At 39.7% G+C, this 19,011-nt stretch overlaps 1 protein-coding gene across 1 annotated transcript in view; it reads right to left on the bottom strand.

Annotated features, from left to right (window-relative positions):
* Prkar2b (protein kinase cAMP-dependent type II regulatory subunit beta) overlaps nucleotides 1-19,011 on the bottom strand; it is an 88,886-nt gene that overhangs the window by 35,591 nt on the left and 34,284 nt on the right. Inside the window, exon 3 of the mRNA XM_090332984.1 lies at nucleotides 2,527-2,579. Within this exon, the coding sequence (XP_090189110.1) occupies nucleotides 2,527-2,579 (53 nt within the window). The remainder of the gene's footprint in view (nucleotides 1-2,526; nucleotides 2,580-19,011) is intronic.

Here is a 19,011-nt window from a genome sequence, read left to right as displayed (position 1 = left end):
AGCACTAGGGAGAATGGAAGCCAGGTGCCTTTTAAAGACACCATGGAAACCCTGCACACTTGCTGTGAAGAACTCCAGAGGTGGACTGGATCCTGCCTGCTTGCACAGCTTGACCTTTTCAAACTAGTTCTTGAAGCATCTATCCAATAAACTCTCTCCCGTATTTTCTTTCTTATGTTTATCTCAGTTTGATTGAGTTCTACTATGCAATCAAGTGAATCTTAGTTGGAATAACCTCCTTAACATAACTGTGAGCAATTAGTGTGAATAAGCCAACACTTCACTTTCAAGCATTTAACAGTAGCTAAAGCCCCTCCCTCTCAAGGGCTTGCAGTTTCTGAGAGAAAAAGAAAACTGTTTAGAAACTGGAAAAGTGGGGTATCAATGTTCAAGAAGTAATGTACCCACTACCTGATGAACATAACTGTATCCCCTCTATATATTACCCCAACAATAAAATACAATAAAAAAAAAGAAAAGAAAAAGGCCAGGAGTTTGGCCTAGTGGTAGGGTGCTTGCCTAGTATGCACGACCCAGGTTCAATTCCTTGATACCATGTACACAGAAAAACGCTGTAAGGGGTACTGTGGCTCAAGTGGTAGAGCTCTAGCCTTGAGAAAGCCCAAGGACAGTGCTCAGGCCCTGAATTCAAGCCCCAGGACTGGCAAAAAAAAAAAAAAAAAACAAAAAACCAGCAATAAGGGAAATAAAAAGAAACGGGAAAAGCTCAGAAACTGAGAAAAAAGGGAAAAAATAAATACTGCATGTTTTTTTCAAACTGTACTGTTAAGTACTCTTAATTAATTGGTTAATTTTTTGTGTGTCAGTCCATAGGCTTGAACTCAAGGCCTGGACACGTTCCCTGAGTTTTTACTCTCAAGGCTGGCACTCTACCACTTTAGCCACAGCTCCACTTCCAACTTTTTGCTGGTTAATTTGAGATAAGAGTCTCAAGGACTTTCTACTGGGGCTAGCTTCAACCCATACAGATCTCAGCCTCCTGAGTAGCCAGTATTACAGGCATAAACAACAGGTGCCTGACCAAGTTAGTTTTTTAAAAACTAATTTGAACTACCCGATCAAACTTTTTTCAGTTATGCAATTGTCTCATACTTAACCACAATCTAATCAATGTGCAGAATCTTTAAATGTTTCAGCTAGATGCATAAAGTTTATAATACTACAAGTTGAGTTTAAGATTTGACAAAGTATTTAATAGATTAGTGAGAAATGTCTTGATTTTTAAAGCAATGTAATTTCCAGGTTAGGTTTTGGGGACCTCATCAAAATGATTTAAATTGTACTGGTAAGAAATGATTCCTGGGGTTGGGAACCCCTATGAGCACAGGAACAAAATGAACCTTCAAAATCTAAGTTACAAGGCCCCCAATCTTCCTGTCACTAGATTCTCCCCTACCTCAGGAAGCCTCATGATGGGCTAATACTCCTGCTACACACTTTTCTATATTAAAATTCAATCTCATTGAAGGGTTTTTGAGAGCAACATAAATAGGTTTTAGTTTATACTTCTTTTTGTGTGGTGGTTCTGGGGTGTAAACTCAAGGTCTTACTATGTAGGTGTTTTGCCACGTAAGCTGCTCAGCTGCCCATTTTTGCACTGGTTAAAAAAATGGGATCTCACTTTATGCCTAGGCCAAGTTGTGCTGAGCCTCCTATTTGTGCCTTCCTTTGTTACTGTGATGACAGGAATGTGCCAATGCCCCCAGCCATTTTGCTTCACCCTAAAATGAGCACTACAGGATCAAGCCTTGATTAAGGTGGACTCTCTTGAATGCTGATGCCAAAGTTGGCCCTGAAATACAATCCCTAATCTCTACTTTCCAAGTAACTAGTATTATATGCTTGAATCATCAAGCCTGCATTTTTTTAAGGTCAAAGAAACAAAGGGGACCTCCACAAAGTATATACAAGAAAAAATTACATTACTATCTTCTGTTTCCAGGCATAGCTTATTTTTTTACTGACCATACTAGACAAATTCATGCAAAATTAGACTTCCAAAAAATCAATGAATGTGAAAATATCAAAACACACAGATTTTTAAGTCCTAACTGTTGTGCTGATGATTCAGAAATAATTTTATTGTCAAGTTTCAGAGTAGGCTTCTGTTGTTATCCATTAATAGGAGCAGAGGGTCTTTCCCAGAATTTTTTTTACTATGTAATAAAAATAACACTGTGTAAGAAAAATAACACCACGGCTATATAAAAAAAAGATAGTTAAAAACACTTCTCAGTCCTAGAATATATCCAGCAAAAAAAGAAAACTGCAATTGCAGTGAGCTCTATGCTCCTGTTTCTTTTTATCCAGAGACATGCTTTTTCGATTAAAATAGTTCTACAGAATTTGAAGTAGAAGCAGACTATCTGAGATAAAATTAAGAAAAGATTATAGATAAAATAATCCTACTGCATCTGCTGTGAACCTGTATGGCTGTTAACATCTTCTCTGTGATTATTTTCTTTACAAAGCACAAGTACATGGATTCTTCAGTAAATTACGTACCCTGGACTCAGCATCATCTTCTTCTTCGTCAGGATTATAAGCTTCTGCGCATACTATAAATATAAAAATGGACACTGTGAATATTCTCTCATCATAAAACACTACAATTAACATATCTTTAAAAAACTAATGGTCACAGTGTGTAAAACCTAGCAATTCCAGGGCAAGCAATTTATTCCCTAAAGCTGATTTATATAATGACTTACAAAGGTCTTCTGAAAATATAAAGGGCAATTTGAGACATTGACAATAGTGTTTTTCTTTCTCCTGCTCAAAGAAAGGCATATTTATCACTGTATTTTCCTTCACTGCCCCATAACCAATATGTAAGGAAGGTCCTGTATCACCCAAGAGTTGAATGGCATAGCTTAAAATCTTTGCAAATTTAAAAAGATTCAAAGATTTAAAAATTATTAAAATTGAACAACTGTCATGTTCATAGACTAACTATATTTCTTCTTTTGTTCCAATTTGTGAGGATTTTTTTGTTTCAGTTTTTACCTCAATCAGTTTTTTAAATAACATTGTATCTATTGGAATGCTCATTCTTTTGTCCAATTTGTTTTCTAGTAATTATTACGAAGCTTTTACAGATTACTCCTGCTTGCTTATGCTTAAATGCAGTGATAGGTATGAAAGAAGGAAATGCCCCACTGCAGTTTACCCAACACTGATGATCACACGACTCATACTACTGTGTACACTGACACCATTTTCTCATTATTAATCACAAGAATTAGTTTTTTCCTTATTTTTTGAAGGTCAGTCTTTCTATATTTAGTCTGGGTCCATAAGAGCCTCACTCATGCATTGGTATGAAAATGGAAAGAACAGGCTGGCTGCAAGGCTGATAAATGTATTATGGGAGTCTCGGGATGGAAAGTTTCCTCACCACTAGTGCCACAGCTAAGGTTATTACAAAGCCTATACCTGCCTTCTTCTCCTCAGGACTGCCTCCTTATTTACCTGCGCCCATTGTTCTTAGCCAAATCCTAGTCTGCCCTCCACAGTTGAGCTCTGACAAAGTCTGCAGACATTCTAATTGTTTTTATTGGGGTTAGGGAAGTGGCTACTGGCTTCCATGGGGTTAAGGCCAGGGATGCTGTTAAACATCCGTTAATAAGCAGTACAGTCCCCAGATATCTCTGTACTAAAAAAGCATTATCTGGCCCCAAATGTCAATCTTGTATATCACCTTATTCAACCCCACAACCCTATGATAGGAGTTAATACCATCATTTGACAGATGAAGGACTAGGCACAGAGAGGTCAAGATTGCATATCCTGATAAGGGACACACTGACATTCAACTGTAGGACTATCTGTCTTGACTCCAAAGTCCTTACTCTCAATCACTGTTATTCACTTGCTTGCTTCATGAATTTATTGGCACAGTGCCTGGACTTCAGCCTTGAGTGTCAGAATTCCGGCAGAAGCAGACCTGTCTGTCATAGAAACTCCACATTAAGGATCCTTACTGAGATAACCAGAATGCCAAGTTAGCAGCTAACTTCTTGAAGCAGCATGGAGTCCGAATAATCAGCCAGTTCTCTCTCTCTGCAGGGAAACCACAGAGGAGTCAAATCACAATTAAAAGGTTGCTTGGTGAACAGGATCTGGAAAGCTACAGACTCTGTCTAATAATTGGAATGACATTGGCTGGCCAGCCTGAGGCATTCACACACATACTACAGATGGTCCTGCTAATGTGCTGGGATGCTTTCATTGGGTTGGCATGAACGCTCCAGAGGCCATGAGGACATCTACTTCTACTTAGCTTTCTGTCTCCACTAACTGAATAGGCAGGTCTGCTACAGCATTTGGTAAGGCTAGCCCAAAAAGCAAACAGGGGCACCATGTTCACAAATTTAGATTTTTCAGACAGAGGCAGCAGAGAATTAAACCAAACATAGGTGACTTATAATACGTATGAGGCCCATCAAATCAAAACAAAGATAAGGCAACACAGTAGATAATATAATATTAAGGTTTGAACTCAGGGCTTCCTGCTTACCACAAAGATACTCTTTAAACTATACCTCCAGTCTAGAGTTTTGATTGTTATTTTTGAGACAGGGGTCTCACCTCCTGTCTGAGCACACATTTAGATGTGACCAACCAATGCTTGGCTTCCCGGGTTGCTAGGATTACAGGTACATACCATCACGTCTAGCTCTTCACTGAAATGGGGAGTCATAGACTTTTGATCCATATCCTCTAACACATCAGTGCTGATCTTACATTGTGTTGATCGCTAGCCACTAAACTCTAACTAGACATAAATGGGGAAAGTGTCTATTAAGTTTCAAATTGCTTACCAACTGTTCCAGTTATATGTATTACTTTTACTCATTTTTATTACACCATATTTATTAATCACACCCATCTGATACTATGTTTGGGCTATCTGGTTCATGATAGACTATTCATACAGCAGTATAAGTACCAAGTTCTTGGAATTCATGTTTCAATTGTTTCACCACTTTAGAACTTACTTCCTGCAGCCAATTCAAAAGTAAACATTACAATTTTGTAAAGGATGCTTATAAAAAGCTCTTTACAGGGCCGGGAGTTTGGCCTAGTGGTTAAAGTGCTTGCCTAGCATGCATGAAGACCCGGGTTCGATTCCTCGGTACCATATACATAGAAAAAAGCCAGAAGTGGTGCTGAGGCTCAAGTGGTAGAGCTCTAGCCTTGAGAAAGTCCAAGGACAGTGCTCAGGCCCTGAGCTCAAGCCCAGGACTGGCAAAAAAAAAAAAAAAAAGCTCTTTACAGGGGCTGGGAGTTTGGCCTAGTGGTAGAGCGCTTGCCTAGCAAGACCCAGATTCAATCACTGGGTACCACGTACATAGAAAAAAGCTGGAAGCAGTGCTGTGGCTCTAGGAGTAGAACACTAGCCTTGAGAAAGCCCAAGCACAGTGTTCAGTTCCTGAGTTCAAGGCCCAGGACTGGCAAACGAAGTTCTTTAGAGTAATTTAGCTGGAGCCATCCCATCTCTCCAGTCCCCACCCTAAAAAGCCAGATCAAGAATCACATAATGGGTTGGGATATGGTTCAGTGGTAGAGCTCTTGCTTCACATCTGAGGTCCTGAATTCTATCCCAAGCACCACAATGTCACACCTTGACTTCATCCTCTCCCTACACAGCTGATTTAGGAGTCTGCATGTCTGTGCTCATCCTCTGGACTCTACCAACACAGCAGAAGAGGTCGCTGCTACCATTTATCACACTCTATCTTTCAAATAGGTTACAATCTGCTTGGCTCTCTAAGCTAGGACTGTGTTCACTTCTACATCTTTAGATTTCATCTGCAGCAGTGTGGTACATTTCCTGACTTAATGCACATTTAAATGAATTATGAATAAACAAGCTTGAGGGGGTCTTTTAGAATGAAGACATTTGTTTTAAGTATTTCACCACAATGCACCTGTATTACAGACTCTCAAATGTAAGTGAATGGAAGGAGAGAAAGAGGAAAAGAGGAAAGAAGTGAATAAAGAAAAGAAGAAGGGAGGAAGGGAGCAGAGAGAAAGAAAGAGACAGAAAGGGGGAGAAAGGGAAGGAGGGAGGGAGGAAGAAAGAAAGAAAAGATGGAGAGAGGGAGGAACTGCTGTGGGTTAAAATGTCTTACATAATTTTCCAAGAAATGGGGGGTAAAGAAAGTGACTTTAGAAATAAGTGCCTCTGTCTTAGTCATTGAAAGGACTGGTCCAGAAATTAGACTAGGTAAATATTTATGCAATATATAAATGAATAACAGGCTCTATGTCTGGATGGCCAATCAAACCAAAGTCTCCAGACAACCTGTACTGCATCTTGTATTCTTTCTAAAATGTGTTTATTTTGCCCTGTCCTTTCTAAGCACTCTGAAATTTAGTTTGGAACTGCTTATTTCATTCTTTGGCAATTCAACAGTGGTGAGAAATGGAGCTATATTTTTCAAACTTTACACTCAATTTTTGCTGTTAAAGCATATATATATATATATATATAATTGGATACCATATTGGATGTTGACACTAGTCCAAGGACTGAAGTAGATCCCCACACTGCAGAGGACTAGACACTGTTATAGCTAGACAACTGCCACAGACTTAGAACATAGGGAAACCAAGGACTACACTGACTGCCTTGTGGAACTTGGCCTTCAGTCTTCATGCACTAGAAACATAACAAAGGCCATACCAATTCTCCACATTTTCACCAAGACCTCACTTCATTTTGTTGCTGATGCTTGAAATTAAGTACCATCAAAACAACTCTATATTGGGGCCGGGAGTTTGGCTTAGTGGTTAAAGTGCTTGCCTAGCATGCATGAAGACCCGGGTTCGATTCCTTGGTACCACATACATAGAAAAAAAAGCCAGAAGTGGTGATGAGGCTCAAGTGGTAGAGCTCTAGCCTTGAGAAAGTCCAAGGACATTGCTCAGGCCCTGAGCTTAAGCCCAGGACTGGCCAAAAAAAGAAAAACTAACAACTCTATATTAAACACTAATAATAATAATAGTAATAATAATAATAATGAACCTGTATTGGCATCCTGACTAGTAAAGAATAAAGAACTGAATGAACCACTCAGTGCTCAGCTCTGACAGAGTAATGCACACAGTACACCTTCCATAAATATTACTGGAAAAACCAAAGACCAATATGGCTAATATAGAATGACTGTGTTGTGTGGTTTGGAGAACCTGTTTAGAAAAAGAAAAGATTCTATACAATATACAAAAGGTAATTGTCCACATTCTCAATACACGAAGATTTTAGCATACTTATTTAAATAATAATCAGCTTAAAATAAGCAATTATAAAAGCACAGGTGTATCAGACAACAGAAATGCTGACTCAATATAGCTACACTTGGCTTACTGAAGTAGAAATACCCTCCTATAAAAGGAAGGAAAATTGATAAATATCAGGTTGAGACATGTGAGTCAACCCAGAAAATGGTTCTTCAAGCAAAAACTTGACTCTTTTTAAAAATAAGGTAAAAATACACATCAAAGACTCGAATACATATGTATGAGTTATATGTACACATAGAAGATAGATTAGATAAAATCTGTGGCAATAAAGTCTCATTGAGGGAGGGAAATCTTCCAGGAGATGGAAGATCAATAATAGAAAGATTGGGAAAGAATGAAAAATAAAACAATTGACTGGGAATGTGGCTTAGTGGTAGAGTGCTTGCCTAGCATGAATAAAGCCCTGGGTTTGATTCCTCAATGCCACATGAACAGAAAAAAAACAAAAAACAACAACAACAAAAAACACAGAGGAGGCACTGTGGCTCAAGTGGTAGAGTACTAGAATTGAGTAAAAGAAGTTCAGAGTCAGTGCCCAGGCCCTGGGTTCAAGTCCCAGGACTCACAAAAGAAGAAGGAGGAGGAGGAGGAGGGAGGAGGAAAAAGAGGTAGAGGAGGAACAGGAGGAGGGGGAGGAGGAGGAGGAGGAGGAAGAAGAGGTAGAGGAGATTTTAGCTCTGGTAATTTGGTATACGTTGTTCCCAAGCACTAGTAATCATCAAAAGCTTGGATTCACAGACCAGAGACATTTAGAGAACATACCCCAAATAAACAAGTTCACGTTTTGATCTCAAATCATGTTCAAGTGAAAGACCTAATTTTATTTTTTAATGTATCTGCTAGTTACCAATACCTTATAATTTAGCTCCTGAAGACGTTGAGGCCCTGAGGGGTCAAAGTACAAGGCCAGCCCAAGGCCTAGCACTCATCTATGGCAAAACACAAACCTTTATTTTGACTGGTAAAAGATATATCCTCTCCTTCCTTCCTCATGGACACATGGACACTTCATGGCAGGATAGACTGGATTCATAGTAGGACACAGCCTTGAATCTCAGTTACTAGAAACAGCACCCGTTTATTTCTTGCTCACGAGAAATAGGTATGTCCACTTCAGGACAGTGGGTACTTGGTTCCCTGTGGCTGGTACAGGGGGCTTGCAGGCTGACAGGGCCTCCACAGTCCGGAAAGCCACAAGGCCCTGAAGCAAGGGTAAACTGTTCCCTGACTCCTCAAGTTTCTACCAGGAAGTGGAAGAAGGAACATATATCACATTACAAGTACCATGCTCACTACAGACTTAACAGAAATGAGGAAACACAATATTGCCACAACCTCAGACATTAAGAAAGCCAGAAGACTGAAATCAGTCCTAATGACTGAAGAACACAGCTGGCGGCTCTAGCCTAAAATGACTCCCTTCCTCCCCAGCCCTTCCCTTCCTGCACTCTCTCCTCCTGTCTTCCCTTCCCTTCCCTTTCTTTCTCTCTCCATCCCAGAAGCTTAGAAGGCAAATAGAGGAATGACTGATACCGATCTACTGAGAAAGAGGGAAGGGCTGTAGCTCAGAAGCAGAGCACGTACACACAGCCCTGGGTTGAGCCCAAGTGGGAAGATAAAAAGAAAAAAGATAAAAAGGAGAAAAGGAAAAAAGTTCCTAACTTAATATTTTTGCTATTTCCTGAGTCAAAAGATTGAAATATGACACACCAGCAATCCCAGCACTAGGGAGGCAGAGGAGCACGAGTGGAGCCATGACTCAAGTGGCAGAGCATCAGCTCTGAGAATAAAAACAAAACCAAACAAAACAAGGAAGGGCATGAGGCCCTGAGTTCAAACCCAGCACTGTCACAATAAATAAATAAATAAATAAATGAATGAATGAATGAATGAATGAATGGAAGCAGAGAGAATCCCAAGTCCATAGCCAGCCTGAGTTACACAGAAAGATCCTATCTCAAAACTCAAAGCTGTACATATCCACTCCGATATAGACCATGTATATACACATATGTATACACACCATATATACGCTATAAAAGAGCAATACATATTTTAGCTATCTTCATGAAACTGTATTTATTTCACACTAAACAGTAGATATTTAATTCCTAAACCATCCATGTTCATGTCAACAGCATTTCAACTATCAAGTATTTAATCATATAACCCTATCTTGGTGACTGTGCCTGGTCTAGGGTCCTGCCTCTCCCCATGTGATCACAGGTGCTTCAAGACCTCAACCACAAACTACCTGTTTAGTCCCTATAAAACTATTTTAAACCTGTCTTACTGGTTAGATTGGTTCCCAAATCATACCAAATCTAGAATTACCAATCCTAAGAATCTCAAAAATTCTCTGTACATGCACTGCCCTGGGGCATGAACTCAGGGCCTAGGCATTGTCTCTGAGGTTTATGTGCTCAAGGCCAGCACTCTACCACTTGAGCCACAGCTCTATTTCCAGATTTTTATTTTTAATTGTTAACTGAAGATAAGAGTCTCACAAACTTTCCTGCCCATGTTGGTTTTGAACCCAATAATCCTCAGATCTCAGCCTCCTGAGCAGCTAAGATTACAGGCTTGAATCATCAGTGCCTGGATAAACTTTTTTACTGTCTCTACTGCAAACATTCTATCATCTTGTAAACATGCTAAATATTTTTACTAACCTGTCATCATCACAAAACTATTTTTGTTGTTGCTTAATAGCAACAAAATAAAACTGCAAAACAGACTGATTCTTTTTTTGTTGTTGTTTTCATGTTTCTAATAACAAGTTTCTTCCACAAATACACCATTTCTCTTTCAAGTGACTGAAGAATCAAGAACTACTGACAACTCAAAAATAGGCTTTCATGTTCAGAACTCTATTAGAATGGGTATTGCTAGAATAAATAAACAGTAACAGAGAACTCCAAGAAATAAAAATTTGCTCAACTTGGGTACTCTTTTCCTATCATTAAAGCTACAGAAGCCAAAAACATCAAATTTTTAAAATGTGAGTACAGTGACTCACACCTGCAATCTTAGCTACTCAGGAGGCTGAGACTAGAAGAATAGCACTAGAATACATTTGAACCAGTAAAGACTTCTGAGCATTGCATTTAATAAATATTAGAGATTTAAAGAAATCAATAGCCAAGAGAAATCAAACAGAATTCTGATCCATTAGCTTAACCATCAAGAGATAGCATCCCAAGTTGTGCAAATATATTTTGCATTGTTCAGGTAATATGATCATCTCCTGACATTTAGTTTGGTCTGAAGCCTTCAGTGACATTAAACTAAATGAAACTACAATTGATAGTGAATAATACAGCCTCATTTATCAAAGTTTAAATTTTGCCGTTTAGATAGAACAGAACTAGAGACACATAAGCCTTCTGAATAATTTTGTTAGTTACTCAGAATTCTATTTGAGTACTTCTGTTTTGGAAACAAATGCTACCTAATGAACACATAGGAGAGAATTAGAACAGAAATACCACCCAGGTTCTTTTAATTTACTAGTACATTTTCAGAACAAGTAGCATTTCATTAGACTGTTGTAGATTAGGCTGGAACTAAATACTAGGATTATTGAGAAATGGCTTAGTCAATGCTTAGCTTTACAAATTTAGAAATGCTACCATTAGATAGCGGCATTAGGGGAATATCTCTCAATAAAGACATTTGTATGACTGTCACAAATCTAAGAACAATTTTTATGCTATTAAGTATTACCAACTTGTTATAGGACATTATCCAAATGATTCAATATGAAATATATTAGAAAGAATATAATTCAATCTGGCTCATTCATTATTTAAAGTCAAAAGAAATAAATTCACTTAACCTACTAGAAAAGATTTTCTGAAGAAAAGCCTCCATTTTCACTTCTTGTTCTTCATTTATTTTTAACTTTTAGTTTAATTGTGAGTGTGTGTGTGTGTGCACGTGCACGCTGGTACTAAGACTTAATAAGCTCAAGCCCTCATATTCTTGATCAGCTTTCTTGCTCACAACTGAAAAACCATTTTGCTGGTTAATTGGAGATGGAGTTTCCTGAAATTTTCTGCCTTAGCTGGCTTTGAACTTTGAGCCTTCAGATCTCAGCCTCCTTACTAGGAGCTGCAGGGTTACAGGGTTGCAGGACCATGTCACTTGGCATCCATGCCCAACATTTTTTTTCTACTGTTACTTCTTCAGTTCAGGATCTCAAATCGATATTTGTTTAGTGAAGACTAACCCATGAATTTAAACCATAATTTTTTAGTTAAAAAATATATATATAGTAATTACCAAAGTGAGTTAGAGAAACAAGCTAAACTACAAGACACTTTAAAATCTGGTAATTAGTAAACTTACTCATTTTCAATATTAAAAAAAGCCAGAAAGCTGGATGTGGTGGCTCACACCTGCAATCCTAGCTAATCAGGAGCCTGAGATCTGAGGATCAAGGTTCAAAGTCAGCCTGGGCACAAAACGACCTGAGACTCTTATCTCCAATTAACCTTTAGAAACAGGAAGTGCGGCTTGGCTCAAGGGTAGGGTGGTAGCCTTGAGCTGAAAAACTCAGGGACAATGCCCAGGCCCAGGAGTAGGGCAATAGCCTTGGGCTGAAGAGCTCACAGACAGTGCCCAGGCAAAAGTCAAGCCCCATAACCTCCACACACAAAAAAGCCAGAACAAGATAAGACACTCCGTCTAGTGGGGGAAGGCAGGACTTGCAAGGACAGTTGGGAAATATTAAAAGCTTTGAAAATATCAGCAATACCTAATGGCTGATATGGTCAGGATAGGAGTTTTAGCAACTTTTCTGCAATAACTGGATTGAGAAAATCAAAACATACATGCTTACATATGTACATACGTGCTCTGCAGCACTGGCGATGGCAGTGGCCTGGATGAAAGCCAAGTGTGAGAGCTCCGAGTAGTACCACACAGTTGTGCTGCCTAACTAGCAATTTAACTGCAAGTGACAAGTAATTGAGGCTTTCAGAGCTCTCCAAGCACCCCTGGCTGCCTACATGGCTGTGTAGATTTTCAGGGGCTCCTATCTCTGGTTGTCCACAAAGCCATGGTACCCACACACTGGGGTGAAGCGGCTTGACACAAAGTAAAGGCTGCATGAAATGTCAGTCTCTGAATTCACAAGACTTAATCACTGTGGCACAACCTCTGACCAACCTCTACCATTAAATCAAGCAGACACAGGCCAATCCAGAAAAGCCATACTAACAAAGACTGGAGACATTAGCTATATACCACAGCCAAGACTGAAGCACAGATTTAGCACCAGTAAGTTACCAAAGAGAAAAGTGCCAATACTGGGGAGACGGGAAATCAGAATCCAGAATTGCTAGAGTAGGTAAAGTAATCTACAAAGTTCAGACAGGCAAACAATAAAATGTGACCCACAGGAAAAGGGCCTCCAATAGAAACTACCTCTAACTGGGCCCACGTTTTGGATTTCAAAGATATTTCAAAGGAACTTTAAACATGTTTAAGAAGTAAAGGAAACTACAATAATCAATGGAAGTGAAATGACAGTGACTCAAAAGACTCAAACCCACAGGTCCAAGTAGCACAGGATAAATGGAAATCCATATATGGACACATTTTAAACAAGCTGATAGACGTCAACCAGAGAAAATTTTCAAAACAGAGAAATGACATATCTCACACAATAAAACAAATACTTCTTTATTATAAATAAGGGAAATCAAAGATGGTAGGATGGTAGATTAAAATTGCTAAAAAGAAACAAATACCTGCTCTGCAGGTGTGGTTCAAATGGTAGAGAACCAGACACGAGTGAAAAAGCTAAGTCAGGGCATGAGGTCCTGAGTGCAGACTACACATACAATAGAACATTTATTCCATCTTTTTTTTTAATTGTCAGGATAGTGTATAGAGGGGTTAGTTACATTTGTCAGGTAATGGGTACATTACCTCTCGAAACCTGGTATCCCTTCTCATGTTTTTGTCCTCTTTCCTGATCCCTTCCCTTCCCTATTTCAAATAAACAAATAAATGTGTATACAATATACCAGATAACAAAGTCAGATACAGTAACCACATGAGATTAACTATAAGTGGAAAAAAAGAGAACAGAAATAACTTCACATAGTATATTAAGAACAGTAATCATAAAGATAAACCTCTTGTTTCCATAACCTAGCGTTCATTACGTTAGGCTCATCCAGTATGACCATACATACATAGCTTTTGAGCTACTGTGACTCTCTGCTAGGAACATTATTCCATCTTAAAGGAAGGAAATTCTGGCAAGTTATAATGCTGATGAACCTTGCCATGCTAAGAGAAAGAAGTCAGTCATAACAGGACAAATACTGTAGAAGTCTATTTCTATGTGGTACTTAGGGCACAAAACTTCATAGAGGCAAAAAGCAGAGTGATTGCCTGGGGCTGGGGTGGAGAGAATGGAGAGTGAAATACATCATGGTGCAAAGTTTTAATTGGTGAGAATAAATGATCCATAGATGGATGGATGATGGTGAGACAATATGGATGCTCTTAATGAGACACAAATGAATGCTTAAATATGGCCAAAATGCTAAATTTTATGTTAGAGGATTAATAATGAAAATAAACAGCCAAGTGTTGGTGGCTCACCCTTTAATCCTAGCTACTCGAGAGACTGAGAACTGAGGATCACAGTTTGAAGCCAGCCAGAACAGAAAAGTCAGCAAGATTTCATCACCAATTAACCAGTAAAAAGCTGAGCTGAGGGTGTAACTCAAGTGACAAGAGCGCCAGCTGTAAGCAAGAAAGCCAAGTGAGTACAAGGCCCTATGTTCAAGCCCTATTCCCCCCAAAAAGGGGAGAGGGGAGAGGAATTGTGCAAGCCTAGCACAATGGCGGCTCCACTTCCCCTCACCTAGGAGCCCACACACTCATTGTGTGGGAGGCACACCTGGTTCCTTTACACTTGTGCTCTGTGTAATATGTGTGTAATAGAATCAGTGTAAGTGACAACCATCACATGCCATTCTGCTGTGCTGTGTGGCTACACACTACAGTCACAATACACAGTTCCTGTAGGGTGAGGACACAAGTCTCCTCCTTTCTTTTGACAGACCTGGGGCTTGAACTCAGGGCCTGAGCACTGTCCTTGAGCTTTCTCAAGGCCTGCACTCTACCACTTGAGCCACAGCAACACTTCCAGCTTTTTCTGAGTATGCAGTACCTAGGAATTGAACGCAGGGCTTTGTGGGTGCTAGGCAAGCACTCTACCACTAGTTCACACTCCCGCCCATCCCACTCATTTTTAACAGTCTCAAAGAATGCAAATAGTCTTGCAAATAGTCGATAATAAATGCTTGCTATCTTAATTAAAGTGACAGTGCGACTAAGTCATCTCTCGAATGGTTATAAAATTGTATGTATACCTTCAAACTGACTTCTTACAACTTAGAAAAGCAACTCTAAAAACAAAACAAAAATCCAATGTGATTTAAAATGCACTTATTTTGCATAGTTTGAAGGAACCAGGTGGTTATGCTTAACATTCTGAAGAAATAACTGTTCTCAAGAAAATAATAAGAAAAACAATTCCTTAAGATGAGAGGTGACAGTGACCTTGATCACTGTGGTAACATGTAGAGTATCATTTCTTCTTTGGGAACTTGTCCTTTCGCAGCTACATGATCGGATAGTAAGATAATGGTCCCATTCTTTTAAAGAGAAGTGACATTTGTCTGGTATTGTTATTTCTTGTCATTCTCAAGTATGATTCTGTCAGAAACAGAAATGTTTCTCAAAAGAAAACAGTACATCCTAACGGGTCACCTGCAGGTGAACAGATGGCATGAACTCCTTTAGACCAGGGGCTTACAAGTGTTACTACAATATTGAGGCCGGCCACTCAGGTGCCAGGATATGGGGGCCAGGTACCCAAGGGCTGCTAGGATATGGAAAATTGATGGAGGTGAAAAGGGACTGGGGCCTGCTGTTCACCTTGGTTTCATTGCTAACAAATCATCTGTTCACATCAGCCTGGGCACAGAGTGGTAACAGGGGCATGAGATACTGGGAGTGCTTTAATGGCTTCCTCCCCACCTGAAGAAGCCTGGACAGTTCCTGATGCCTAGAATGGTAGGTACCCTGCCACCTCAGAGAACCTCTCTAGACGATGCCCTCCCCCCAACTCCTTGACCTCCTGTGTCCAGTGTCGGCAGCTCTCATTTTACCCCATTGTCCCATTGCAGCTCTCACTGGTCCAGCCTCATGCTGGGGATCATTTTTCTACTAACTTCATGTCTAGCCCTGCAGTGCACAAGCTGTTCATGACTCACCTGGCCATGCAGTCCAGGCCTCAGAAGTCCCTGCCCTAGCCCGGAGACATTATTTAGACAACAAATGACATCAGAAAGCCAAATTGGAGAGAATCTCTTGGTGAGTACTGATTAGGGAGAGATAATGTTACTTCCATTCTGTATGTGGAGAAAGGGAGCCTTTGAGAAGTAGGAGCGTAGCTGTGCTTCAACCTTAACACTATCTGAACTCAGAGCCGGTGTGGCTTCTGCCAGTAAGGTAGATGCCAACATTAACAGAGTGGTGTCAATTAAAGGCAAGAATGATTCTGGCCTCAAGCTCCTGCCACCAAGGGCCATTTGTGTGTGTGTACACACTGCATGCCACCAGTGCTGACAGTAGAGGCAAATGGCTGATAGCTCACTGAGAAGACAGCCTTCACACAATAAGGAGTAAGAACGGCTGACTGCTTGAGAAAGCACAAAGCTTCCTGCCTCTTATTTCCCCAGCAACATGCACATGACAAAATTAAAAACCAGTTCAATGGCCCCCTTCCTGTGAGCTGTGTCCTGGAAAAGGCAGATGCCTTCTCCTTTCCCTTTGTGCCTTCTCCTTCCCCTTAGCACAATCTGAGTCATGATGGGCTTCCCTGTTGCACAATGACTGCATCTGGAGGGTGTGCCAGATGTAGAACCAGGGACACAGAAACAAATGATAAATTTGTGAGTGAAAGTAATTTTCTCCCACCATGCATTTCACTGCTAGTGATCACCAAGTTGGAAATGTTACAAAGCATAAAGATTAAAAAACAAAACAAACAAACAAAAAACCACGAATGTCACAAGCACACTATCAGCAAATTTACTTGATCATTTGAAAATGACCTCCAAGGAAACATAATAATTTGGGGTGAAGTGTTTTCATTATCAAATAACTTTAGAAACAAGGATCATCTAGGCTACAAAATATTCTGAAAACAAAAGAAAGCTCGTGTTTTGTGAACCAGATTCAAGACAAGACACTGCTTTCATTACTTCTTGGGGACTAATCGTTTTCCATTTGGGGTAATCTCATAGTGACTTTTACTGTCATATTACTTGTGAGATGGAAATACTTTAATTTCACCTCTGAATTTTTCTAAATGCTAGTTTAGAGAAAATTTTAAAATATTAGTTCTGCTAAATACATACTATGAAATTCAGTGCTTGTGGCAAAACACTAAAGAGTAGGATAATTAACTCCAGAAGAAAAGAAAATTACCAGATGCACAATTTGGAGGTCCGTTTTCACTTGCCTTGTAAGGAACAATTACTTATCAGTGCAAGTAATGCTCAAGTGTAGTTCTTGACAGTGACACTGAACAGCCCTGGGCAAGATGACCAGGGGCCAGACCCTGCCAGTCACAACAAATGCTAACCAGATAACTGTTAGGGGTGGCTCTCAGGACTCTGAAAAGGCAAAATGGACTCAGAGTCAATTTATGAAAACAAGACAGATTAAATTTCACCAACCCAATACAATGCAAACCTGCGAGTGAACATCAATAAAAAAGAGAGGGAGAAAACTTACTAGAGGAACTAAGAAAATCTGAGTCTACACTACATATGAGACAACAATTTTTTTTAAAAATTTTATTGTCAGGGTGCTGCACAGAGGAGTTACATTTACATTCATCAGGTAGTAGGTACATTACTTTTTGAACTCTGTTACCCCTTCCCATGTTTTCTCCAACTTTCCTTCCCCCCCTCCCTCCCACCCACCTTTTTCTCTTATCTTTCCTTTCTCAACTAAACAAATAAACATATATACAATATACCAGGCACTACATTCAGACAGAGTAACTACATGAGATAAACATTAAGGGAAAAGAAGAAAAAAGAAACAGCTTCACATAGTACATTAAGAACAACAATCACAAAGATGAACCTCTTGTTTCCGTATCCTGGAGTTCATTTCTCATCTTATATGGACATATGTACATAGCTTTTGAGCTATTATGATCCTCGGCTAGGAGAATCCTAGATGTACACTAATAGTTACAAATGAGGGAAATCATGGAACCTATGTTTCTTTGGGTCTGGCTCACTTCATTTAATATGATTTTTTCCAAGTCTTCCCATTTCCTTACAAATGGGGCAATGTCATTCTTTCTGATGGCAGCATAGAATTCCATTGAGTATAAATACCACATCTTCTTGATCCAATCATCTACTGAGGGGCATCTGGGTTGGTTCCATGTCATAGCTATGGTGAATGATATTGCAATGAATATGATTGTGCTGGTAGGTTTAATGTGGCCTTGTTTCTGGATATTTGGGTAAATGCCCAGGAGTGAGATTGCTGGGTAATAGGGGAGTTTTATGAGGAACCTCCATACTGCTTTCCTGAGTGGTTGAACAAGTTTACACTCCAACCAACAGGGAAGTGGTCCCTTCTGGCCACATCCCTACCAGCATCAGCTGTTACTACATTTCTTGATAATGGCCATTCTAACTGGGGTGAGGTGAAATCTCAAAGATGTTTTGATTTGCATTTCTTTTTTTCTTTTTTCTTTGCCAGTCTTGGGGCATGAACTCAGGGCCTGAGCACTGTCCTTGGGCTTTCCTCAAGGCTAGAGTTCTACCACTTGAGCCACAGGACCATTTCCAGCTTTTCTATGTATGTGGTATCAAGGAATCGAATCCAGGTCTTTGTACATGCTAGGCAAGCACTGTACCACTAGGCCAAACTCCTGGCCCCAATATGCATTTCTTTTAAGGCAAGAGATGTCAAACATTTCTTCATGTGTGTATTAGCATTCTTATTTCCTCTTCAGAGAAGTCTCTCTCTAAGTCTTTAGCCCATCTTTTAATGGGATGGTTATTTCTTTGTGGATTTGTTTTACAGGGATTTAATTTCTTAAGCTGCAGGTATATTTTAGATATGAGGCCCTTGTCAGTTATATGCAAGTGAAGATCTTTCCCCACTCTGTGGGCTTTCTGTTTATCTTGCTGGCTATATCCTTTGCCATACAGAAGCTCTGCAGTTTAATGCAGTCCCATTTGTCCAACTTTTCTTTGATTTGATTCATTTAAGAAAGTTTCGACCAGTGACAAGGAGCCCAAGTGTGTCTCCTATTTCTTCCTGTCACGTTTTCGGGGTTTCTGCTTTTACCTGAAGGTCTTCGATCCATTTGGAGTTGATTCTGGTGCAGGGAAACAGGTAAGCATCCAACTTTAGTTTTCTACATGTGTTTAGCCAGTTCTGCCAGCACCATTTGTTGAAGAAACTGAGACAATAGTATTTTATTAAGATATCATTCCATAAGTGTGATACTATATAGATATATAGAAGGTCCTAATTTTTAGGCCACACACACTCAAGTATTTAGGACTCCTAAAATGTTCAATAAAATATTAAGTTGGAGCTGATCATGGT

This window comes from Megascapheus bottae, chromosome 5 (genome assembly GCF_031878675.1).
Source record: "Megascapheus bottae isolate mThoBot1 chromosome 5, mThoBot2.hap1, whole genome shotgun sequence".
Classification (NCBI taxonomy): domain Eukaryota; kingdom Metazoa; phylum Chordata; class Mammalia; order Rodentia; family Geomyidae; genus Megascapheus; species Megascapheus bottae.
The sequence above is the reverse complement of the archived record's forward strand: the minus strand, read 5'-3'. Positions and strand labels throughout refer to the sequence as shown.